Source organism: Octopus bimaculoides, chromosome 4, assembly GCF_001194135.2.
Source record: "Octopus bimaculoides isolate UCB-OBI-ISO-001 chromosome 4, ASM119413v2, whole genome shotgun sequence".
Lineage (NCBI taxonomy): Eukaryota > Metazoa > Mollusca > Cephalopoda > Octopoda > Octopodidae > Octopus > Octopus bimaculoides.
Genome location: NC_068984.1, coordinates 107260677 through 107271522, shown reverse-complemented (window position 1 = coordinate 107271522; position 10846 = coordinate 107260677). Strand labels below are relative to the sequence as shown.

The window sequence follows — 10846 nt, the reverse complement described above, 5'->3', positions numbered from 1 at the left end:
TATATATATATATATATATATATATATCATCATAATCATTGTCATCGTCATTTTAATGTCACTTTTCTGTGCTTGCATGGGTTGGACAAAGTTTAGTGAGGCAGATTGTTCAATATATGTGTGTATATAAGTGTGTGTGTATTTGTGTGTCTGCCTGCCTTGACATTGCATAATAGTAGTAAATGAGTATCACTGTCATACAAGCAGTGTCATTCATTTCCAATATTCTGCAAAAATATGTCTGGCCATGGAGACGTATTTACCTTGCTTGGAAACAAGTGAGGTTTGGCTGCAGAAAGGGTATCTGACTCTAGAAAACCTGCTTCAATAAACACCACCTGATACATGTAAGCTCAGAAAAGGAGGGGAATAGGGAGGAGACAGAGAAATAGGAAGAAAAGGAGGTTGTGGGGGAGAAAGGAAGATAAGGAGGCTGATAAGGAGGACGAGGAGGAGGCGGCGGCTGAGTGGGAGGAGGAGAAGAGGGAGAGAAGAATGAGGATGTTGAGGGAGAGAAAGGGGAGGAAGCTGAGAGAGAGGGAGGAGGAAGAGGAGGGGAGCCTGAAAGGGAGAAGGAGGAGGATGAGGACATGGAGGTGGTTGATGGGAAAGAGAGAATCTGATGATGTAAAGAAAAGCTTCTGGACATAGGATTACTAAGTTTTTTTGTTATAGTTATTCAATCCTTGATCTTATTACAGACCTCAATGCTTCTACACTAAAACTATGGATACAGTTTCATATGAGCTGCACCAACAACAAAGCCAATTTATTTTCTAACACATCAATCACCTAATCAGACATCAAGAGGTGGTAACAACAAAGAGAAATTAACAATCAATCATGCTTATAATAAAATAAGATGAAATGCATTTAATCTGGAATTCACAACAGTGAAGCTCTCTTCCAATAATCTCAACTATTCTGCTCTGTAATACAATTTATGAAGTGGTTTCACTTTGACACACCCACTTATAATACAGGTTCTTTTAAGCAATATCTGTGCTAAAGAGATGGTGGTGTTGAGCTCTCAGCCAAAGTGATAAAATTTTGAATTCTAGTTGAGTTATAGCGTTTAACACACTATTTACAAATTTAACATAACTAAGTCTGTTAATATCTGGTACAGCAGAATTAGAGAACTAACGTCTTTGGCAAAATACAGTACAGCAATCCTCCTACTATCGTGGGTGCTACATTCCCAAACCCCCCGCAATACGTGAAAATTTGCGAAGTAGAAACAGTACTGCACTGCATGTTTTTTTATTACTCTTTACTCTTTTACTTTCACTTGTTTCAGTCATCCGACTGCGGCCATGCTGGAGCACCGCCTTTAGTCGAGCAAATCGACCCCAGGACTTATTCTTTGGAAGCCTAGTACTTATTCTATCGGTCTCTTTTGCTGAACCACTAAGTTACGGGGACGTAAACACACCACCATTGGTTGTCAAGCGATGGTGGGGGAATAAATACAGACACACAAACACACATACATATATATATGTACATATATACGACGGGCTTCTTTCAGTTTCTGTCTACCAAATCCACTCACAAGGCTTTGGTCGGCCCGAGGCTATAGTAGAAGACACTTGCCCAAGGTGCCACGCAGTGGGACTCAATCTGGAACCATGTGGTTGGTAAGTAAGCTACTTACCACACAGACACACCTCAGAGGAATCGACGTAAGCTTAAATAATAAACCACAATAGGTGAACTGCGATTGTAGTACTTCATATTCTTCTTCTTTTACTTTAGTAATATCTGTCACCCAGTAAACTTGTCCAGAATTTAAAATTTAGAAAAATAAATTAATAAAAACAGAAACAAGGGTTAATTTTTAAAAATTAATTGTTATTATTGTTTACCTCCAAGTGAACCACAATCAAGCAGCCCTATGATCAATGGTATTTCAGCCATGGCCATCTCACCTTTGCATAAATGTGTGTGACTCCACAGATGAAAGGCACATCATACTACAATGTCTAATGTGCCTTTGTAGTTGTTTTAAGATGATAGGATAACTTTTATTTTTTTGAGGATGATTTGCCTGCTATTTCTAGAAAGCTGAGAAACTTTGTTTCAGCTCTCTCACCTTATGAGAAGACTGCCTTGTCTCATAAAACTTGATTGCTCCTGAAGTATCTTTGTTGGTGGTTTCTTATTATTATTTACTTCAGGAATAATGATACTGAAGCAGACTATAATCAAAAGACAATTCTAATTTCTAATTTCTTTACTGCCCACAAGGGGCTACACAGAGAGGGGACAAACAAGGACAGACAAATGGATTAAGTCGATTATATCAACCCCAGTGCACAACTGGTACTTATTTAATCGACCCCGAAAGGATGAAAGGCAAAGTTGACCTCGACGGAATTTGAACCCAGAACGTAGCAGCAGATGAAATACCACTAAGCATTTTGCCCGGTGTGCTAACGTTTCTGCCAGCTTGCCTCAAAAGGCAATTCTAGCATGACCAACATGCCTTTATTTTTTCCTACATCTCAGAAGGTTTTCTCTTTTTAGATATCAGGGTATGATTAGAGGGACATTTTGGCTGCTATTTTTAATAGTCCAAATGACTATGTAGAATCTCTGTCATTTCTTTTTCTTTTCCTTTTTACTCAGGTCTAAGACAAACACTTGGTAGATTGCTATTGTTCCCCATTCAGAGAGGCCATGCAGTAAGCTAGTGAAATTTGAAACTCAGTGCAGTGGTGTTATAAATTAAATGCCATAAAACATACAACATCAAGCCCAAATCATCTCTACTGTCTCCACCAATTTCATCATCCATTTTGCCTTTTAAGAACTTATTAAGTTAGATTACAAGATATTGTGTGACACTTTTTTAAGTATTTAATCAGAGAGTAGAGGACATCACCTACAATATTTTTTGCTTTTGTTGTTTGTCATGGCCCCTGAAATTGTTGGTAGCAGGAGGAGAAGATGTAATCTTCAAATCTGAGACCCAGCTTGAAAGTCTGTGACAAAGTGGACTTTGTGAAAAGAACCTAAGAAGTAGGTGATGTTATTAAACTGGATGGTGAATTAACCCCCACCACCCATAGACCATGATAGTGTTAATCTTGGCAATAGATTAGCTCTTTCCACTAAGGACCAGGTGGTGGTCTTAATCTGAAAAGTGGATTAAGTTTAACAAACACTGACAAGATGGTGCTGTTAATCTGGGCAGTGGATCAAGTTTAACACACAACGACTAGGTGATGGTGTTAATCCAGGCAGTACATTAAATCTATCATCCAATAACCAGGTGTGAGTGTTAATCTGGGCAGTGTATTAAGTTTAATACCCAAGGATCAGGTGGTGGTATCAGTCTGAGCAGTGGATTAACTCAACCACCCAAGAACTTAGAACTTAAACAAGTGGAATAAATACCACCACAAAACGTCTTGTCTGATGCTCTAAGAATTCCATCAGTTTAAGGATATGGATGGCTGTTACACCATATTACTGAACTCCCAAAAAGATAAAGGGGTGAAGAGAGTTGGAGGAAATATCGCAAGGCATTTTATTCAGAACTCTAACAAGTTAGTCAATTAGTCACTTTAATTATGATAATAAAGTACTGAGCAGAATAGAAAGTAGAAATATATTGTAGTGCAGACCTGTTGAAACTTTGATAGCATTGGGAAATCTGAAAAAAAGGATAAAGATCCTTCCTGTGTCATCTAGATTCATAGGGCTGGTTTCCTAGTTTCCATGGCATATATATTATCCACAAGATAAGATGCTGATCCATTACTGCATTACTCATTTTTGCCAGCTGAGCAGACTGGAGCAATGTGAAATAAAGTGTTTTGCTCAAGAACACAATGCCCAGTACAAGAATCAAAACCGTAATCTTATGATCATCAATCCAACACCTTAACCACTAAGTCACATACCTCTACATTGGGAAATAGTTACTTTATTTATTGTTGCTGTTAAGGCAGTGAGGTGGCACAATTGCTACCATGCAACACAAAATGCTCAGCAGCATTTTTTCTAGTTTCACTTTTGAGTTCAAATTTCAGCAAGATTGATTTTGCCTTTGATCATTATTGATAAAATAGGCATGAGTTGAACACTGGGTTCAATGTAATTCACTTGTCTGCTTCCTTATAATTGTTAGCCTTGTGCCAAAATTTAAAACCCTTATTATTATTACTGTTATTAAGCTGCGAAAGATGGTTAGCACACCAGACAAAAATTTTGGCATCATTTTGTTTGTCTTTATGTTCTGAGTTCAAATTCTGTCATGGTCGATTTTGCCTTTCATCCTTTTAGGGTTGATTAAATAAGTACTAGTTGAACCCTAGGGTCAATGTAATTGACTAGAATCCTCCCACAAACTGCTGGCTATGAGCCAAAATTTGAAACCATTTCAAACCATTATTATGATGGTGAGCAGACAGAATTGTTAGTGTGTTAGACAAAATGCTTAGTGGCGTTTCTTTCAATTCTTTATGGTCTGAGTACAAATTTCCCTGAGGCTAAGTTTGCTTATTATCCTTTTAAGTTTGTTAAAATAAGTACCAGTGAAGAACTGGTGTTGATGTAACTGACTTCCCCTTTCTCCTTAAAATTACTGACTTTGTACCAAAATCAGTAAAAAATTATTATTAATTAACCCTTTAGCATTTAAACCAGCCATATCAGGCCAAAATATTCAGCCTATTTTTATGTTAAAACTAGCCAGATCCAACCTCTTACACCTACTCTTCAATTGAAATCTCAAAAATACAAGATAATGCATGATGAATTCCAAGTAGTGTAAATAAATAAGCATTACATCTGACAGAAAAATTTTAATGCTAAAGAGTTAAGGTAGTGAGCTGGCAGAATTATTAGCATATCAGACAAAATGGTAAATGGTACTTTTGAGTTCAAATTCTACTGAGGTTGACTTTGCCTTTCATGCTTTCAGGATTGATAAAATACAAAGTGGAATGGTTCTGTAGCACACCAACAGATGGCAACACACAATTGCATGCACAGACAGTGCTAGCAGTCACCTTCATGAGGCAGTATGCTGAATGACATCACTGTTTTTACTTCGTAAGTTGTGAAATTTGCGATCATGTGTATGCTGTGGTCTGCGATTTTGTCATGGACAGGAAGTTAGAACAAAGAGCCAATGTGAAATTTTGAGTTAAACTTGGCAAGTCTGCTACAGAGACATTGAGCATGCTTCGGTAAGCTTACGGCAATGAGGCAATGGGTCGTACACAATGATTCAAGTGACGCAGGTGCTGCAAAAGCAGAAAAATATCCCTGGAAGATGATGAGTGATCTGGAGGACCTGCCATGAGCATCATCCTTGAAAATGTGGTATTGTGCATGGAGAATTAGTCTCCCAGGGCCACACCACCAATTGAGAGTTCTACTTTGATGTTTTGAAGCATTTGATGGCGGACATTTGGTGAAAGCGATCGGATCAGTGGAGCATGAAGAACTGGATTCTTCACCAAACTCTCCTCACTCATGAGTTTCTCGCCAAAAACATGGTATTGCTTCTGGATTGGCTTATTCACCAGATTTAGCACCTTGCAGACTTCCATCTCTTCTACAAGATGAAATGCAGCTCAAAGGTCATCATTTTAACATCATTGTCAAGATCCAGAGCAAATTGCAGAAGCTCCTCAACTCATGGAAAATGACTCCCAGGCTAGACTCCAAAAGTGGTAGGTGTATTGCTGCATAAGGTGACTATTTTGAAGATGATGTTAGAACATAGGTAAATAAGTTATTTTTTTATTAAACATCACTAGTCCAGGAATCTTTTGATACCACCTTGTAAAGTAGCAGTCAATACTAGGGTTAGTAGTATAAACTTATACCTCTTACTCACAACTGCTGCCCTTGTGCAAAATTTTGAATCCATTATTTGTATCATTATTATTGGCATTATTATCATTATGATGTTGGTGGTGGTGATAACAATAATGATGTTCATTAATTATTAATGCACTAAGTAGCATATTTTAGATAATGGAAATATTGTACTGGACAGTATACTTTCAAATTAGTCTTGTCCACAGAGAAATACAGCTAACACTTATATATATAGTTACAACAGATATGGTCTTCGATAAATCAGCAACTCTGATTTGTATAAATAGTGTCTAACTGCTAGTCAAAAACTATTTATGTAAATCAGAATTGCTAATTTACAGAAGACTTATTTATAGTGATTACAAATACAGCTAAAAACTATATTTCGTATTATTAGAGAGATAAAGATGAGTGTGCAGCTTCTGAAGAAAATCTGATTAACTCTTATACATTGTGCTGAAATACATATTACTAGCAAAAGCTACAGAAGATCAGCAGCTCTTTCACTCAAAATGGGTCTGCTTCACCCACAACTCCTGTGTTCACCATTAGAATGTAAGGAAACAGATTAGATATGAAGGCAGTATGCCATATGTACAGACTGAACACCTTACTATTATTCACATCATTTCAGAGTGCGCAGTGTGGAGAGTATGGCCCATCTTCATCATCTGATCGGGTGACTTTCCCAGACAAATAAGTCATACTGGTCTTTCAATAGCTGAATATCTCATCTGCGCATTCTGTGACTACAGATAGTAACAGTAACCACTAATTAAACTGGCTGATCCTGGCCACTGACAGTTTGTTGACTGTTCATCTGCTTACCATCTTATGATATTCACCAATGACTGAATAAGTTTATCAGCCAAAATAGTTCACATCCATCATATTGTATCCCATGGTTTCCAATGGGACACTTGTCTGGTTGTTACCAGGTGTTAAGTCTTGCCAAAGGGTCACCTGTGACTTGTTCTGGGGCTGTTTATTCCTATATTTACAGCTGACCTCTATTTACACACTACTTAACTCATAGCTGGGAACCTGAAAGGTGCTACTACTCAAGGTCAGAGTAAATTAGGAAACAATAGTGACTAAGAGGTGGTTCCACACTCCTTGAAACCCCAGAACTCCTGAACCCAGAAGACGGACCTGTGGATTGCACCTCATAACTTGGCTGATTATCTGAGTCACAAAGATGATCTGGGGCTGATGCCACAACAACAACTTAACATTTCTTTGTAAAATTTGATAGAAAGACAAACTCATTGAGGCAATGTAGGATCTTCCATAAATCACACCATGGCAGCTCATAAAAGAATAGACATATTGGAGAATTGGAGTCATATTGGTTCAATAAAAAAAACAGGAGAGTCACAGCCGAAATACACTTGATTTTAAGTTTATCCAATCCAGATATACCTAGGGTTAAAAGACAGCAACAAATGGATAACAAATTATATCACTCTGAAATAATAAATCTTGTAGATTTGAGTTCAGGACCACAGCATGGCAACTTGGGCAAATGTCCTTTACTATAGCTTCAACTAGTCCTTTGCAAGTGAATTTGGTAGACAGAAACTGTGTAGAAGCCCAGATAATATATGTCAGTTGCTTGACCTTATCCAGTTGAGCATGTCTCTTGTTGGCTGACGATATGTGCATCTCTGACCATGAGCAGAAATAGTCGGGGAGGAATTCTTGGGGGTTTGAATAATTCACTTCTGGAAATGGGTGTTTTGTTTGTAGCGGTTATAGACTTTAGCAGCAGCAGCATGACATAATAGTTGTGTCAGCTGTCTTTTGTTTATAAATGTCTTACACTTTTTTTTATTGGTTAATTTTACTGTTCATACACCGATTCTAGTCTCCACGAAGATGTTCTTTTTAACGGAGAAAGGCAACTAGAATTGGGTATATAACAGCTATTTAAACCCGGATGTTTGGGAAATTATTTAGTGACACTTGGTTGCCACACAGGCCCTTGTCACTCAATTTGGAATTGCTATTTTGCATTGTTACTTCTTCATGACCTTATGTCATGCTATTCTCAAGAACTTTCAAGAACTAACTAAATAAATTTATCCTGTTGTCATTCTCGTGACAGATACTTTTTATAAAATGTTTACTTCATATATAATATATAATATGTACTACAATTTTTCCATCATGATTATGTTGTGATGAATTCACTGTTTATAGTTTTACTACTTTCTGTAAATAAACAACTGGTGTTAAACTCAGTCCATTCTTCCCTTTTGTATAATGTGTACAAACTCTCATCGTATGTTAATAAGGTTAATATGCATGCACCCCTATGGAGATATACTCAAGCTTTGTCAACATGAGAAAATACAGTCAACCCAGTATGATGAAACTAAATAACATTTTCAGAATAAACATGACTTCTTAAATTTACTTCCACAGGCATAGGAGTGGCTGTGTGGTAAGTAGCTTGATTACCAACCACATGGTTCCGGGTTCAGTCCAACTGCGTGGCACCATGGGCAAGTGTCTTCTACTATAGACTCAGGCCAACCAAAGCCTTGTGAGTGGATTTGGTAGACGGAAACTGAAAGCCTATCGTATATATGTATATATATATGTGCATGTGTGTGTGTGTGTGTGTGTGTGTGTGTGTGTGTGTGAGTCTGTCCCCCCAATATCGCTTGACAACCGATGCTGATGTGTTTACATCACCGTAACCTAGCACTTCGGCAAAAGAGACCGATAGAATAAGTACTAGGCTTACAAAGAATAAGTCCTGGGGTCGATTTGCTCGACTAAAGGCGGTGTTCCAGCATGGCCACAGTCAAATGACTGAAACAATAAAAGAGTAAAAGAGTAAGATATTTTCATCTTGCTATCGAACACACTTTCTTATCTTATTTAAGCTGTCATATAACTGTGCTAGTGAAATGTCTGTTTTCTTCAACATACATTCTGAATGTGGCTAAGAGTGTATATTACATATATGCATTCTGCATACACCTCAAAACTCCTTCTCGCAAATAGGTCATTAAGACATACGACTTTTAACTATATGTATAGGAAGGGCATCCAGCTGTAGAAACTCTGCCAAATTAGATTGGAACCTGGTGTAGCCATCCGGTTGCACCAGTCCTCAGTCAAATCGTCCAACTCATGCTAGCATGGAAAGCGGACATTAAACGATGATGATGATGATGATGATTATATGTATATATAATTATACTCAAATCTATATGACTGACCATAACCTGTAACCTGTCAAAACGCAGCCAAACCTAATGTTTATAACTGATGACATATATACCTACAACAGTAAACAATTATAGTTGGTGACAACCTGACATTCAGAGTAGTTGTATTTTCAACATCCTTAAACAACCCTTCTGCAGGGACTTTTTGAGTGGGATGGGCTACTCAACCTGAAGAAAGTTCTAACTGGGCCCCACCTGCAAGGTCATGCGCTGTTTATCTTGATATGGGGTCACAATGTTGTGCATGTGTCTGGTTTATCCTTATCAGATAGGAAGTCATGATGAGTCTATCTGGCTTCGAATATTTGTACCCCAGTATCACTTTGAGGGCAGGCTTTGCTCTCTCACTCAATAATAATAAATAAAAATGTTCTGGGATTGATTTTTTAACTAAAACCCTTTAAGTTGATACGCTAACATGGCTGCAGTGCAATGACTGAATGAATGAAATTTAAAAAATAAAACGTTAATACTTAAATATGTGATTAAACTCAAATGAAATATAATATGATAACATTTAACATACCTGGCTTTTCAGTTGTAATAGCATCTTCTAATTTGTCTTCATACTCTTTGGCTATTTGAATCATTTTAGCCTGAAATTGCAATGAAAATTAATTACTACTGTTCCTTGGATTTTATGGTGGATTAGTTTTGTGACTCACTATGCAAACTGAAATTATGTAGATCAACATATATATATGTGTGTGTGTGTGTGTGAGTCAACTGATAGTGCTTTGCCAATGGCTAAAAGTTGTTTGACACTTATTTCTAGCAATGCTGGTGCTGACTTGCACCCTGAGTCACTTTAATGATGACTATACTTCTGCCTTTTGGTTTTAAATTGCGATTGACCACTTTAATAATTTACATGTATATACCAGTTGCGTAGATAACCGGTCCTAAATTCTCTGTGTTCCACTGGTACACGTCTTGCTTTCTGTTGTTTTTCTAATCTTTTAGGATTGCCCTCTTAGCAATACACATCATTTGTGTTCTTTTGGCCTTGAGGTTGTATTCTGCTTGTTTCTTATCTATTTCACGTTTGTCTGTCATCCATCATCTTAAATTACATTTATTCACTTTCCTATGTTAACTTCTGTAGTGCTTGTTATCCAATGAGAGAAACAAATGGAAAACAGGACAAGTAACACAAAGAACAATCCTTCATCAGTTGTCAGCTGTCCATCTACTCTTCATTTCGAGCACTTTATGACAATATGAGTCTTCGAAGGCAGTTGCTCCCACAAAAGCCAAAATAGAATTTGGGATTTATGGAGGGTCAAAGTTGGTAACAAAAACAGTGGAGATATAAAAGGAAATCCAATGAAAACAAACAAGGAGGGTCGTTAGACCAGATGAAGGTAGAATAGCAAGTGCTGGAGAAATATTTTTTTTGACAAGAGAAAGGATAGAAGAGAGAGATATATAGGATACGTACAGTCTTTACGACAGCCCTAAAGGAAAAGAAAGATTATTAAATGAGGAAAAGAAAGGTGGGCGATGGTCACGTGTAAGCAACAAGAAGGAGTAAAGGAAAAAGAGGGAGAGAGAGAGAGAGAGAGACAGACAGAAAATGGTGAAGAGGAGAAAAAAGGAATTAGAGAAAGGATGAGAGAGAAAATGATAGGGGAAGAGAACAGTATAGAGTAGAGTTGCATCAAAAATATGAAGATAAACTTACTTGGAAATGGATGCATGGTGTTCAATCAGATAGTAATATAAATAATATATATATATATATATATATATATATATATATA

General features: G+C 37.3%; 1 protein-coding gene across 4 annotated transcripts in view; it reads right to left on the bottom strand.

The window, feature by feature from the left end:
• LOC106875477 (translin-associated factor X-interacting protein 1) overlaps nt 1-10846 on the bottom strand; it is a 154468-nt gene that overhangs the window by 121940 nt on the left and 21682 nt on the right. For all 4 annotated transcript variants that reach the window (XM_052967352.1, XM_052967353.1, XM_014923647.2 and 1 more), the window contains one exon: nt 9610-9679. In XM_052967352.1, coding sequence (XP_052823312.1) covers nt 9610-9679 — 70 coding nt within the window. The remainder of the gene's footprint in view (nt 1-9609; nt 9680-10846) is intronic.